At 37.8% G+C, this 16179-nt stretch overlaps 1 protein-coding gene and 1 pseudogene across 1 annotated transcript in view; one reads left to right on the forward strand and one right to left on the reverse strand.

The window, feature by feature from the left end:
* Nucleotides 1-1893: 1893 nt before the first annotated feature.
* The window catches only part of TSPAN13 (tetraspanin 13), a 38067-nt gene continuing 23781 nt past the window's right edge, over nt 1894-16179 (reverse strand). The window contains exons 2-6 of the mRNA XM_090287138.1: nt 11023-11190; nt 10316-10396; nt 9569-9682; nt 8126-8239; nt 1894-2966 (exon numbers count right to left, since the gene is read on the reverse strand). Coding sequence (XP_090143264.1) covers nt 2892-2966; nt 8126-8239; nt 9569-9682; nt 10316-10396; nt 11023-11190 — 552 coding nt within the window. The 3' untranslated portion in view covers nt 1894-2891. The remainder of the gene's footprint in view (nt 2967-8125; nt 8240-9568; nt 9683-10315; nt 10397-11022; nt 11191-16179) is intronic.
* On the forward strand, nt 12498-13241 carry LOC150001379 (farnesyl pyrophosphate synthase pseudogene; annotated as a pseudogene).

Raw genomic sequence — 16179 nt, forward strand, 5'->3', positions numbered from 1 at the left:
CCGCTAATCACCAGTTATTACCGACTCTTATAATGTAGTTTAGAGCCCTAAAGATACATGCTTCCCAGGCTCTGGTTTGTAATTAGGTTGACCTACATAAAGGCCTTTGCAATCAGAGCACAAACCAAAGCTATGGTTTTGTTTTGTTTTTTCTCTCTCTGAAATACCATTTCCACATATAATCATTTGGACCAAGTAAGTTAATATAGAGGATTCCAGAAACCCATGTGACGTTCAAAATGTCACAAAATAAACAGGGCACAAAGCAAACAAAATCCCTTAAAGAAGACAGAGTTCAAAAATTCCACTTCCTTCATGCAGCACGCACAATCTCATCCTATGGGATCAGCAGGAACTCTGTTAGGGTTGGCCAGTGCTCAATATGACATTGAAGGATAACAGATTATGCACCCCCACAATACACCTCTTAGCCATAAAGACTATTTTGAGCTGCTTATTTTTTACAAACAGTTGACACAGGAGAAGCTCTGAAAACAGAAAAGTTTAGCCTTCCATAGAGAAAACTGACACTTACAAAGGAAATCTCCATTTCTAGGTTGTCTCCTTTTCTGTACCAGGAAGAGGAGGACTCTAAATCACAAGAAACTCTTATCAATGTATAAGTGACTGACTTTGTCTGCATAACAAACCTTCCCTTTATATACTGTGCTGTTCCTGGTAATCCCCCCATAACTGGCCTACAAACACACACACACATGCACACACACACACCCTTCTGCTGTCTTTAACTAACGATGGTATTTAAGACGGTGGCTAGGGCTATCCTGGGGAGTTACTTAGTTTTTCTATGTATACATGAGGTATACATCTAAATAAATTTCTGTTTTTTCTCATTAATCTGTCTGTATTACATGGGGTTTCAGCCAAGGGCTCAGAAGAGTAAAGAAAAATTATTTTTCCTCCCCTACAACATTATGGCAATTGCATGACTCAGTTTTCTTGAAAGATTAGCCAGTCTTCCAGTCCTGGTATGATATACTCACACACCCCATTTGATACAACGCACCTATCAAGACTTTTTTTTCTACTGCTCAAAACAATTTTTGAACTCATGGATTTTGATGCCTTTTTGTGCTTCTGCCATATTTTTGTTTCACCTCCTCCACACTGGCAAAGTGTTTCCCTTTGAGGACTTTTCTTATCCGAGGAAGCAAAAAGAGTCACTCAGGGAGATATGGGGTGAACAAGGAGGATGGAGCACAGGGGTCATGCCATTTTTGGTCAAAAACTGCTGAACACTCAGCACGGGGTGGGCACGTGCTCTCATAAGTCACCCATCATGAAACAGGCAATCACATTGAGTTAAAAAAAAAAAAAATTCACTGAAGCCAAACGCAGCCTCTCACAACACCAGTTGGTACACTGATACAGATGGGTTCCTAGAACACTCACCTAGCGGGGGAAGCCTGTACTACAAGGAGCTCGCCCTCCAGAAGATAATTCTAGGGGTTTTTTGGTCCCCCCTCAGATACACAAATTCACACACAATACTCAAAAAATTCTATAGATCTACGCTCTAAGACCCCTCAAGACAATTGCCAATAAAATGCCATATATAGATAAGAGATAACTAGTTATCAGTAACAGGAAAGAACATATTTATCCCAAATAAATATGAATGACTTCTTTTTTAGAAACACTTCTCACTATGAAGAAGACATTAAACACTGAAACATTTTAAGAAAGGATTTTGGGGATGACTACAGCAGATATTAGCACTAGAAGTTCATTTCTACAGCTGGATTATACACTAAGTAGCAAAACTCAGTTTTAGATCAAAGAGAATCCAACACAAAAAGAAAATAATTTCATTTCACTTAATTCATGTGTCAATTTTTCTGTTACTTTCAATTCAAACACTCATGCACAAAGAAAGGTTACCATCCTTTAATTTTTTAACATAATATACAGAACCACATACTATTTCAAATTCAAATTATGGGAGATCACATTAAAATATGCTTGGATTTGACAAGCTGCTCTTACAATACTGAGAAATTTCATGAAAAACGTATTTAACAATTTGTAAGATAATCAAATATCTTTTTGCTACGTGGGCCAATGCATTAATAGTAACTTGTTTGAAATGCAGTCTTTTGGACTTAGTTATTATAAAAGAATATCAGGATTACACAGATACACTTTCTGAATTTCTCGAACTCATTCCACTTTGAAGGCCGAAGGCAAATGTTACACATTAGAATATTCATAAGCCCATTTCTCCTCTGCACTTACCTGTACAAGTAAAAGACTAAACCACACGTTCCTAAACACATAGCTATTTCTAGACTACATTAGTGTAATCATAAAGGACCACTAGAACTACATTATCACTTTTATGTTAATTTTCACCACAATACATACTTCCTAAAAGGACAAAAAAATTGGGAATTTGATTTCCCGTTCTGAACTTAGCATAATAGAATCTCATACTTACTGGCTTTAATAAACTTGAACTCTTTTTTTCCAGTAGGAACTATCTACACAGCACAGTGCCAAATACAATGGATTATTCCAGTGAGATGTATATTTAGAGTCACAATATGATCAACATAGTAGTGCTATACAAAGTTTTTCAGCAGATAAAAATGCTAAGAAAGGCCACAGTGGACAGTGCCAGACACTGTGAATACAGTAGATTACAGGTACCACTGAGGTTCAGAGGAGACCACAAGGTTTTTTTTGTTTTGTTTTGTTTTTCAGCAATGGAAAAAGAAGAACATTTAGAGAGACATAAGAGTAAAAATATATAATTCCACCATCAATAATGTATTTTTTCAGGTACTGTTTCCTTAAACAGGCAAATTACTGTAACTTAAAGTTAGCTGTGAATAAGATCAGAATGTGAATTTTTTTTCCTTCTTTTCTCATCAAAGGAATGCACTAGGATTAGCACGAGGATCTTTCTGGTTCCTGTATCTGTAGGTCAGCCAAACACCCAGGATCTGGAATGAAAGAAAAGGAAAGAAGAGAAAGTAACAATTGTATATATTTATTCACTTTTCAATAAATAAACTGGAACCTCTGAAGCACTTAGCATTATTTGTTCAAAAAGGAAGACATTTTGCTTTTTAAAATGTAGTCAGTAACCCAAATAAAAAGCCCAAGAAAAATTAATATCAACACTGTGGTAGACTGAAAATGGCCCTCCAAGGATATCCCGATCCCAATCCCCGGAACCTGCGGATGTCACCTTACATAGTAACAGGGACTCTACAGCTGTGATTGAGTTAAACATGTTGAGGTTGAGGTTGAGTTTGGGAGATTATCTTTGTGGGCCCTGTAATATAATCACAAGGCTCCTTCTAAGATAGAGATAGGAAGGATAAAATCAGAGATACAGAAAAGAGGCGATGTGATGACTTCTAGAAGCAGCTGGAGGCAGGGCCGGGGAGAGAAGATGCTACACTGCTGGCTTTGAAGATGCAGAAAGGAACCACTAGCCAAGGAGGGCAGGCACCTCTAGAGGCTGGAAAAGGCAAGGGAACAGGCTCTGTCCTAGAGCCTCCAGGCGAAGCCTCCACTTAAAAGCCTCTGACCTCCAGAGGTGTAAGATAATAAATGCATGTTGCTTTGAGCTACTACATTTATTTTTATTTTTTAGAGTAGCTACAGGAAACTAAGACAAACACTAAATTGTCTGAATAGCTAAAATATCACAGATTTTGATAATTCAGAAGCAAACTGGGCTCAGCAACAATTAAGCAATAATAAAATTTCTATAGTAAATAAAATTTTCTAACCCAGATTAAACAATGTTATAATTCCTATCTCTCCAAAGGCGATGGGGGGGCAGGGGCTATAATTTTAGAAAATAAGCTGTTATTGTGCCATGTACCACCAGGTTCACTAAAGACTTAACCAATATGACTTATTATTTTATTCAATTTATTAGGTAAAATTATATAGGTTTCAGGTCTACAGTTCTATAATACATCATCTGTACATTGAATGTGTGTTTGCCACCCCAGGTCAAGTCTCCTTCCATCACGATTTATTCCCCCATTAATTATTTCTGTAATTAAGAAATGTGTTCATTCTGTTTGTTACCTCAATGTTAATTTACTTAAAATAATAAAAATTCTTTGAAAAGATACAAAATTCCAATGGAACAAAATTAATATCAAATTAGATTTTCACTTTTGATCTATGCCAACCTTCAATCCAAATTTTGTTTATTTGACTTCATAACGACTCATTAGTTCCTTAAGCTACTTCTTGAGAATTATGGTAAGTCCCAAATTTTCTCTACTTACCATAATGATAATCGCTGAGTTACTGTATAATTCATGACGGGCAACGTTTATGACTACAACATGAGAGGGCTTATGAAACTATGGTTTGTTAACTGAATCATGAAAAAATAAGCCTGATTTAAGGAAGTAGAGTCTGGCGTGGAGTCTATATGACTGGGGCAAAAAGGAATTTACTTATACACAGAGAGTACTTTGTGACAGGCTCTGTTCTACATGCTTTACAAATTCACACAAGCCTCCCAACACCCTTACTACATGATAGGCACTATCATTATCCTCATCTTACCAGTGAGGGAACCGAGGCACAGAGAGGTTAATAACTAGGTAATAGTCACACAGACCCTAAGCGGTAGAACCAGGGCTCAAATCTGAAGTCCACATTCTGAATTGTGTTTGTGCTTTTATGTGAACATCCAGTGTGTTACTTACTGGGCATACTCCATTCTCAGGCTAACATTTCACCCACATTTCAGCTATGCTGTACACATTCTTGTGGATACAATACTGACACACTTTCACCCTCTGTTGTCAAACAGTTACTCCTCTGACAGCCCCAGCCTGCCCAAGCATCACTTCCCTGACCCTGCCTCAGAAACACTGGCACCTGGAAGCTTCTGGTTAGAGAACTTCCGTGTCCCTTTAAATGCTCCACTGGACCAGAATGCAGGATATTCAGTCAGCCTATCCCCAAATGCAAAGTCAACTTTCCCTTCTCACCCCCAACAAGGCTACGTGGCCCCAGCCAATCACATATTTTCTATTTTCCTCTTCCTCGTTCTTTATTTCTTATCCTATAAAAGCTTATTATTCCCTGCCCTATTTTGCAGTTCTCTGAAAGGAGACTGTCCTCTTCATGAAGTATTCCATTTTGTATCACCTAGATTTTCTTCTTTAATTATTTTTGAACATATATAATCAAAATGAGAAAGGCCTTTCTAAGCATAAAAATCAACTGGATAAACCAGAGGGAAAAAGGCAATAAATTTAACTATAAGAAAACTAAAATCTTCTGTACTTTTTATTTAAAGGTCATTAAAAAGTTAAATGTCAAAGAAACTGAAAGAAGAACAAAGAAGCCAAGTAAAGTGAGGGGTGGAAGAAATAAAAGGGGAGTGGACAGCATTCTTGTGCACCTGCGCTTCTAAGACCCTCTCCTTAACCCCAGCTGTGTGCCAACTGCTCAGTTGTAGGTCCTGAGATCCACCCTGGTGTTCTTACACTAAATTCCCCCTTTGTGTGTTTGCTACTTTTGAGTGTGTTACATGCAATCCAAAGGGCCTCCACCAAGACAAAAGTAGTGGGCAATTCACAAAACAAGCAATGCAAAATAGTGAAAACACACAAATATACTGTCAAATTCACTAGAATATTTTCAAAGGAACAGATAGAATTGTAATACTATTTTTACCTGTCAAACTGAAATGTATTTTTTAAAATGAAAGTATCTAGAATGGTTGAATCAAAATTTGATAAAATCTCCCCAAAAGGCAAGCAAACAATATTTATCAAATGCTTAAAATGTCCATATACTGAGGGTGTCATTTTACTTTTAGAGATGTAATCTAAGAAGGATTAAAAACATGAAAATACATCAGTAAAAATTACATGACAATGAAGTTGACCATGTATGACCATTATTTATTGTAGTGGCATATTAAAGGGACAATTTAATGTCCAAGAAAGTAAATGAACACATTCAACTTCAACCATACAAACACTTAGGATTTTTCTGATTTTCTTTTAAAGATCCATGATCACTCTTACAATAGCCTACCATATACTGCTATAGTTATATACACAATCTTACTTAATAGCATTATTCTGCACATGCCATTCTATTATTTGTTTAAAAGAGGGGTGTGACATAGGCAACTACCATGACAATCATTGGAGTCCCATCATCTTTTTTTAATGTGGCATAATATGTTGGCTTATACATCAATAATTTACTAATAGTAGCTACAAAATCACAGCTAACAGTTACATAGCATCTGCCATGTACCAGTATATAACACATTTTATATATACTGACTCTTAATTATCACAACTCAAAAGAAGGGCTTTGCATTATTATGCTTGTTTTTTTAAAATGAGAAAATGGAAGCAAAGTGCCCAAGGCCACACAATTAATAAGCAGTGGAACTCAGTTTCCAGCCTTTAACTATTTGCTCCTGTCTAATATACCCAAATTTAACCTCCTCATTATTGAAGGACACAAGCTGGCCTAAAGGCTTGTTGTTGTAAATAATAAATATTCTTGTGTATTTACATAATACATAGCTATATGATTAGCTCCATGAAATAAAGCTCTCTCAGTAGAATTTGTGAGTTAAAGAAAAAAATGTTAATTTTGGTACATACTGCCAACTCCAATTCATCAAAAAAGTCCATGGCTATTGAGAGTTTAATAGAAGGAATTAGCATTCCTCAAAAATTATCAAATAATACGCATATGGTTTGGCTTACAGAATCATATACTATACATAAATGTATTAATTAATAGAATAAATATATTAATACAGTAAAAATGTCATATAGGAAAGAAATTAATAACAGTGGTTACCTGAACATTGTAGTCTAGGAACAAAAGGGAATAAGAGATGAGTTTGGAAGACAATTTTTCAAAGTGGAGTTTTATAGAAGGGTATGGCAAAAGTAGGTTTACAGTTGTTCATAGGGAAAATAATACCCTAATTAATACATAATACAAGAATAAACTGTTTCACGTTTATTCACAACTATAAACCTACTTTGGCTCCATCATGTATATGTACATGTATTATATATTAACACATATAGAAAACAATGTGAATGTCCTACCTAGTTCAGAATCCAATTTAAAGTTATAATTTATGTCATCCCTTAAACCTGAAGGCTGAAGATTTGATTCCTAGTCAGGGCACATACCTAGATTGTGGGTTCAGTCCCTGGTCAGGGTACATGTGAGAGGCAACCAATCAATGTTTCTCTCCCTCACTTTCACTCTCTCTAAAAAAATTAATAAGCTCTGGCTGCTGTGGCTCAGTGGATTGAGCGTAGGCCTGCGAACCAAGCATCGCTGGTTTGATTCCTAGTCAGGGCACATGACTAGGTTGCACGTCAGGTCCCCAGTTGGGGGCACGAGTGAGAGGCAACCACACATTGATATTTCTCTCCCTCTCTCCTTTCCACTCTCTCTAAAAACAGATAAATAAAATAATATTAATAAATAAATAAAGAGATCAGACATTAAAAAAAATCTTTAAAAAAATTAATAAGCATGTCCTTGGATGAGGATAAAAAAAATAAAAAAGAAAAGAAAACAGAGACCAAAGGGATTGTTACCAGAAGGGAGGGGGAAGAGAGATGCGTGGAAAAAACGAAGGGGCATATGGTCAATAATATTGTGATAAGTTTGTATAGTGACAGATGGTTACTAGAATTAGTAGGGTGATCACATTGTAAGGTATAAAAATGTCAAATCACTGTACTATACACCTAAAACTAATATAACTAATATAATATTGTAAACTAACAAATATTTTTAAAAAGAAAAAAAATGAAATTATAATCTATCACGCAACTCTAAAAACACAAGAGATCCTAGAGATAACCCAGTCTAATCTCCTTATTTCATTGTTTCATTAAATTTTATATAATTTAATGATCAAGCATTTCACCCTATATAAAGTTCATGCTAGATATATGAGGTCTTCTGATTTCAAGTCGGGGCTCTCCTCCTATTACAATAATAGTTCACAACGAAAACATTCATTAATACATTCCAAAACTTAAGTGACGTGCTAAGGTAAAATGCCATATACAACAGCATCCCTGTGAGGAAGGAAGACAGAGTTACTTGCACATACCTCTGTAAAACTGAAGAAGAGGCCAATGCCCCCAACAAATCTCAAAACCTCTCCCGCATATTTTCCTATTATTGGAGCACACGATGGGCAGTTGTGGGTACTTTTCATACAACTCTGAATCAATGAAAAAGAAACCCTTTTATTTCAAAGTACATTTATAAAGAGCAGCTAGAAACTGCACCCACGTAAAAATTAACATCCGGAGAATTATATCCAGTCTGCAGCCTTGGTTCTTCAGTGTCCAAAATTCTAAGACAGCTCTCAAGATTCCCACTCCCAGCGCCCACACCCTGAATAATCAGCCCGTTGAGTGTGGATGGGATTTTCGAATACTATGGGCAGTCACATATATGTTCACGTTGCATTGCATTAGACACTATCTTTACAGAATGGGGAGAATATCATGCTGGCTTTGATGCCACCATGGTGTGAGATGGCTGCAGAGTTAGAATCTGAGTGTTGCCTGTAGGGGCCAGGAGACACCTAGCAAGAAAACTAGACTTCAGTCCTACAACCAATCACCAGGAGCTGAATTCAGCCACAACTACTGAGCTTGACAGAGCAACCTGAGCCTCAGATGAGTCTGCAGCTCTAGCCAGCTCCTTGGTATCATCCTGGTGAGATACTGAGCAGAAGACCCAGTTAAGCCATATCCAAGCCATACCCAGACTCTTGACCCATGGAAACTTAGATAATAAATGGTGTGTTTTAAGCCACTATATTTGTGATAATGATGTATTACACAGCAATAGAAAAATAATAATCCCACAAAAGAAGCCTCATTGAGGACATATCCAGCTCAGGGCTCAGACAGGTGGTAATTGGAGTTTCCCCAAAATATAAACACATGTGAACTTTCTAAAAGAGCCAAGTTTCAAGTCCATCCTCATGCAGAATCAGGCTGGAAGTTGAGGGTCACAGGTCTGGCCTGGGACAAAAGGATGGTTCTCATTGGTCCATCGCTAGCTCAGCTCCCAAAAAGAAAGAGTAAGAAGCTGTGATGGGGAAGAAGGGAGACAGGAAAAATACTAGCTAGTTTCATGTGTCCTCCACCCTGAGAATGTTTAGTAGTTAGGGAGCCCAAGTTAGTATAAACCACCTACCACCTGATATATTTCAAAACAAAGATATTTAGATGCCTCCTCTGATCCGCCTGTAAGGCTGATCTACTGTTATTTCTCTTTCACAACTTGTTCTAGGAGGAGTTCAATGGGAAGGAATTATAAGCAAAGAACCTAAAGCATCTGTGTTTGGCAGGACCCTGAAATATTCAGTACTCTCAGAAGTAGGTCTCTGAGTACAAATGATATAGTAGTGTACATGGAATATGTAAAGCATTTAAAAAATACAATTCAGCATGAGAAAGTCCATTTCTTCTATATTTATCATTATTCATTTGTATATAATACATCTCCAAAATAATTTTTTATACTTTGTACTTACAGCCTGACAGGTATCATTTTGGTTAAAACTTCGGAATCCACAGCAGTCTAAATTTCTCTGAATGTCATCACGAGCACTAGCTGTATTGTTCCAACCAACTTCCAGAAGCTGACTCTAGAAAATACATTTAACATTAACATGAACATGTGACATCCCCGAACAAAATGTATAAATCGACAACCTGTGATTTTTAATACTGCATGTACCTAAAATAAATACTCTTTATAAAATCATTAACACTTTTCAAAGGATTATACCTCAACCTTCAACAAATATTAAGGCATTGTTTCTATCCCAAGAATAAAAAGTCTTAAAAATTTGCATGTAATTTAAAAGCACCACATGGCTGAAAGGCATAGTCGTCAGAGTGTTAACAAGAAAATTTTCCATTGCCCCAAGACTGTGATCCATTATGTGTCTACAAATTAGTTTAAAAAGATTAACTGCTAGAATGGAACAAAAAACATTCTAGATTAAATGTTTCATTGCATAATGGTGAGGAAAGACTGGGTGAACATCTGTTAGCATTACCACTTTTCACCCAGTGCAGGCAAAATCCTATTTAAAAGACGTAAAAATACAGCAACAAGTTTAGGGCTCCAATCAGCCCCACTAATGCAATCAGCTATGTAGCGTAAATGACATTCTGTGTAAAAGAAACTATTTTATATTCCAATTATTTCTCCCCCTTTTTTGCTACAGATACTATGTGACATAATAAAGTAGAATGAAAAAGTCTTTGCTTACCTGTTGCTCCTCATTCAGGGCTAAACAAGCACATGATACAGAAAACTGAACAATAAATACAAGTAAGAGAATGATCATGTACTGAGAATTAAAGTTAAGGTTATTTTCGACACTCTTAAAATAGCATAAAACAGGTACTGACAACTTTAGAATGCACTAGAAGGAATTCACCCAGAAAACACAACAAATGGCACTTAGAGAAAGTTAAAAAAGAATACACATAATTATTATTTTGATAATACACGGTAGCTGTAAGTTCATAGAGCAAAACAATGACAACAATGATAATTATTTAACTAAAAGCTGATCTATTAGAATTTCATTTAGATTAAAATAACATTCTTCCATATTTAAAATAGCAAATAAGAATAAATAAATGTATATATCACTGTGAAATTCTCAACCAAGTATTAACATGTTGGAAAGAGCCAAGAAATTTCTCAATCAGCTCAATGTAACTGGACTTGCAATATGTAAACAGAACTCTATTGAACCTACAAAATACATTCTTCATGATACGTAAAGCAGAGAGTGGGAATATGTAGTAAACACACAATAGCCTCATCTTAAGAATGCTAATGTTGGTTGAACACATGCACAATTTCCTAGTGGTAATTTTAATTTAGTTGTAGTTATTAAAGAGTAATCAATAAGAGGAAGAACAAAGTCAGTTAGGATAAAAAAAATCCCCTTTTTGAAAAGGATACAAAAAAAAGCAGCACCTGATGGTGCTTCACAGCTCCAATGAGCCCCACTAGGGCGATCAAGAACAGGAAGATGCCCACTGCAATGGCCACGCCCACCACCCGGAGACTGGAAATCAGCCCGAAGCCAATGCCCCACGCAGCAATTCCGATCAGCAGCAGACTCACCAACTGCAAAAACAAAAAGATAAAGAGAGCAAAGCGTCACTTTGATAAAAATAATATCAAGAACATTTTCCATGCACCCACTTAGAATCGTACAAATGACCGCTAATACTCAGCACTAGAATCCACAAAAGACCTCAGCAGACAGCATTGTTTTTAACAAATTATATCAGTCCTGAGGCATGCCTTTGAAAAAACTAACAACAATCTATAAAATTATTCTGAAGCCTCAGAGGTCCTCTGGTCTATTCATACTAAGTCTAACTGAGTTTTATTGAAATAACCACCTGTAAAACTTCTAGTCTCCAACACATCTCAATCAAATGTACTGATTTCTTCACGTGGAAATCACTTTCTTCAAAGTCCAGTTGGACTGTAACTTTCCTGTGATGCCTTCCTCATCCCCAACAAACTAAATTAATCTCACCCTTCTCTGGGCAACTTCAGAGTAAGGATCCCCTCCCCCTATCTTTTCATTTATCTCCCCAGAATCTATCACAGAACCTGGTCATTGGAAACAGCCAAAAATTTCCCACGGAGTTGCTGATGAAATCAATTGCTTTAGGAGTCATTATGGACTCTATTAGAATTCATCTACATTTGATCCTTGAACAACACAGGTTTGAACTGTGGCAGTCCACTTATGTGCAGACTTTTCTCAATAAATACCTATAGTACTGTAAATGTATTTTCTCTTCCTTACTATTTTCTTAATAACATCTCCTTTTCTTTATTTTAAGAATACAGTATACAATACATAAAACAGACAAAATATGTGTTAATCGACTGTTTATGTTGTCAAGCAAGGTTTCTGGTCAACAGTAGGCTGTCCCTAGTTAACTTTTGGGGAATTAAAAGTTACATGTGTATTTTCATCTGTGTAGGGGGCGGGCAGCACCCCAACCCCTGCATTGTCAAGGGTCCATTGTATAGAAAGACCATTAGAACTATTAGGATGAGGCCTGAATCCATCAACAGAGTACTTTACTCCTCCCTCAGAATTAATGGAGACCAGAAATTAGATGTTTATGACCCAAAAAGCAGAATTTCATCCTGCACTTCTCTGAGATTGTCAAGGTCTTGACTGAGGATGACATGGGGCACCCAGAAATAGGAGGTGCTATGGCCTGGCTCAAGGAGGTCCTGGAGTACAATGTCATTGGAAGCAAGTACCAGTGGAGTACGATGGTGCTAATAACATTCCAGGATCTTATGGAACCCAGAAAGCTGGATGCTGATAGTCTCCAGCGGGCCATGACTGTGGGCTGGTGTGTGGAACTGCTCCAGCTTTCTTCCTGTTGTCAGATGACATTATGGATTCATCCCTTACCCGACGGGGTCCAATCTGCTGGTATCAGAAGACACGTATAGGTTTGGATGCCATCAATGATGCTACACTTCTGGAAGCATGTATCTACCAACTGCTGAAGCTCAACTATGCGGAGCAGCCCTATTACCTGAACCTGATCGAGCTCTTTCTGCAGACTCCCTATCAAACTGAGATTGGACAGACCCTGGACCTCATCACAGCCCCACAAAGCAACATGGATCTTGGCAGATTCACTGAAAAGAGGTGCAAATCTATTGTCAAGCATAAGACAGCTTCCTATTCCTTCCTTCCTGTAGCTGCTGCCATGTATATGGTGGCCATTCACGAGGAGAAGGAACATGCCAATGCCCAGAAGTTCCTGCTGGAGATGGGGCAGCTCTTTCAGATTCAGGATGATTACCTTGACCTCTTTGGGGACTTCAGTGTGACAGGCAAGACTGGCACTGACACCCAGGACAACAAATGCAGCTAGGCGGTGGATCAGCGTCTGCCACGGGCCTCCCTGGAACAGTGCCAGATCTTGCAGGAGAATCATGAGCAGAAAGAAGCTGAGAAGGTGGCCCAAGTGAGGGCGCTCTACAAGAAGCTGAATCTGCAGGCTGTGTTTATGCGGCATGAGGGAGACAGTGACAGCCACCTTAAGGGTCTCAGTGAGCAGCGCCCATTGCCCCTGTCCCCAGCCATCGTCCTGAGGCTAGCACACAACATCTACAAGTGGAAAAAGTGACCTATAGACCACCAGGGCAGGGAGGGGAGGCTCTCAATAAATTACAGTAAATCCTCACTTACCACCACCCATAGGTCCTTGGATACCGTGACAAAATTTTGCCAGAGGCTAATTTATAGAACCAAGAGTTAAGTTCCTATGGCCTAATTCTGGTCACAAAAACATCACTCAACACTTCTAATATTAAACACTGAAATAAATGTGAGCTAGACACGCATGCTTTTTTAAAAAAAAATAGGGAATAAAAGCAAAGAGGATTACTTTCTAACCCACTTATTCCAGTTAAGGGTTGTAGGTGACAGGAGTCTATCTGAGCAGCTCAGTGTGACAGCCAACCCTGGACAGGGGGCCCTTCTATCACAGGACCCACTCATAGCCACACACTACTCATTTAGACATGAATTCTCCCCTGCCTGTCTTTGGGATGTGGGAAGAAACCTGGGCCCTGTGAGAAAACCCAGAGAAGGGAAGAATTTGCAAGCCCCACACAGTGCACCCGGTAGGAATAGATTTTCTTTTCTCAAACATAAGGAAATGAGGGTGAATAGAACAATGTTATTCCAGGGGCGGGGAAAAAAAGAACTCTTAGGATGAAAAGAGTCTAAAAGATTTTAGGTATTCAGAGTAAAACTGGCATTCTGAATAAGAAGAAACTATTTTATATTCCAATGATTTCATATATATATATATATCTATAAAACTGAAGCAAGTGAAGAGACAGAATTGGTCATTACCTATAAAACTCAAAGTTACAATTATTTCTTTAACATAACACTTAAAAAAATAGCATGCCATATAAAGATTATAATTAGCTGATAGAAAATATAGTTCAAACAGGTATGTTGGGGGATGGGGATTGGGGAACAGGAAGGAGATAGTGTCTTCAATTCAATGGAGAGTCAACCATTTCCTGGAACAAGTTGACAATATAATATCCAGTTGGGAGAAATCAAAACACATAAAATATATTTTTATCATCATTGCAGGGCTGAACAACAGCTTTGTTTCAAAATAAAAAATAAATCACCCTTCATTCCAGTAAATCTTTTATAGGCAAATGTTTAATTTTTTATACATGTAATCACAGGTTATTAGATACAAATGTCAAATGTCCTGGCATATAAAACTTTGTACACATGTAGAGATACAAGTCAAACTACTAAATATCTACTTGTATTTTTATTCATTTATTATAAAGAAGCAAAACTTGAGAGTGAAAAAAACTAACTGTAGCATGATAGAACAAAGTTACGGAGTTATATGGACTGACGTGGCGTTCTCCAGTGCAGTCTGTACACACAGAAAGCTTTTATTTTCAGAGCGGGAGGGGGAAGTAAAAAATTCTCACATATTTTGCCATCCAGAAATTTGCATAGTCCATCTCATTTTTGCAACATCAGCAGGAACACTAGCTTCTGTCTTTTTTTTTTTTTTTTAATCATCTCACAATCTTTTCATGACTTTACACCTTGGATGGAGAAAAAGTCCTCTCTGCCCCATCACAAGCCGAGCTCATTTCTGCCTCTGTGGTATCCAAATATAACATGTTTGCTTTCAGGAGGCGTAAAAAGCAGAAGCCTGAAGGAGGTGTGAAGCAAGAAGGGTGAGAAGCTGCAGGGACAGGCCTCACCTCAGTGAGGACAGAGGCTATGCTGAGCATCCTCGGCGCATCGCGGTACCGAACACTGAAGACAGCCCACACTTCCAACTCATCAGTGACCTGCTGTTTCGGTCAGAGGCTCCAGAGAAACAGAACCAATAGGATATATATTTAGACAGAGAGAGATTTAGTGTAAGGATTAAGCTCATGCAACTGTGGGGGCTAGCAAATTAGAAATTTGTAGTGCAGGGTAGCAGGTTGGAAATTCAGGTAGGATTTCTGATAGTCTTTCGACAGAATTCCTTTCTCCTTAGGAAACCTCGGGCTTTGTTCTTAATGTTTTTGCTAATTTCATACTGTGGATGAGGACCACAATATGGAAGGTAATTTGCTTTACCTAAAGTCAATTGAGTGTAAATGTTAACCATGTCTTAAAAAAAGAAGACTTCACAGAAGCATTTAGACTAGTGTTCGATCTAACACCTGAACATCATATCCTAGCCAACTTGACAATAAAATTAACCAACACATGCCAACTTCTAGTCCTGGATGTGATCTCTATTTCTTAATTCAATTTAATTCAGGGGCAGGACCATATTGCTTTATTTGAGTCTTAGAGACAAAAAGTTCTGAAGCATAACATGATGCATAAAATTCTTCTAACCCTATAGTGTTAAAGAATCCTTTTGAGATTCATACCAAATCCTTACTACATTAATGAAATTCTTACCATGAGTTAAATATCCATCAACAAATCGTTGGTGTCCACGATGCACTAACGCCAAAGACAAGATATCCGGACTAGAGCAAAGGTCGGAAACGTTCTCTGTAAAGGGCCAGAGAGTCACCATCTGGCTTTGCGGAGCACACGGTCTCTGCCACAACTACTCAATAGCGACGGGAAAGCAGCAGCAGAAAATGTGCACAGGAATGGGCAGGGCAGAGTGCCAGTAACACTTAACTTAAAGACATGAAATTTAAATTCATGTAATTTTCATGTGTAACAAGAATATACTTCCTTTGATTTTGTTTCCAACGATTAAAAAATGTAGAACCATTCTCAGTTGGCAGGCTTTTCAATAATAGGCCGTGGAATGGATGTGGCCTGTGGGCTGTAGTTTGCTGACTCTTGTTCCAGAAGTCAGTATGGGAGAGAATGAAAACTTACAAGTCCCTACAAATAGCTGCTATGTCAAGGATTTTCTAAAGGTGGGTCAGGGCACAGAACCATCATCCAAAGTATCCAGATAATTAAGATAAGCCAAAGACTGCAAAAGTACAGTAAAGGAGTAATAGGCTTAAAAATGAGCACACTGTGAATATCACCTTATATAGCAA

Source organism: Furipterus horrens, unplaced genomic scaffold (assembly GCF_987537825.1).
Source record: "Furipterus horrens unplaced genomic scaffold, mFurHor1.1.pri manual_scaffold_9, whole genome shotgun sequence".
Classification (NCBI taxonomy): domain Eukaryota; kingdom Metazoa; phylum Chordata; class Mammalia; order Chiroptera; family Furipteridae; genus Furipterus; species Furipterus horrens.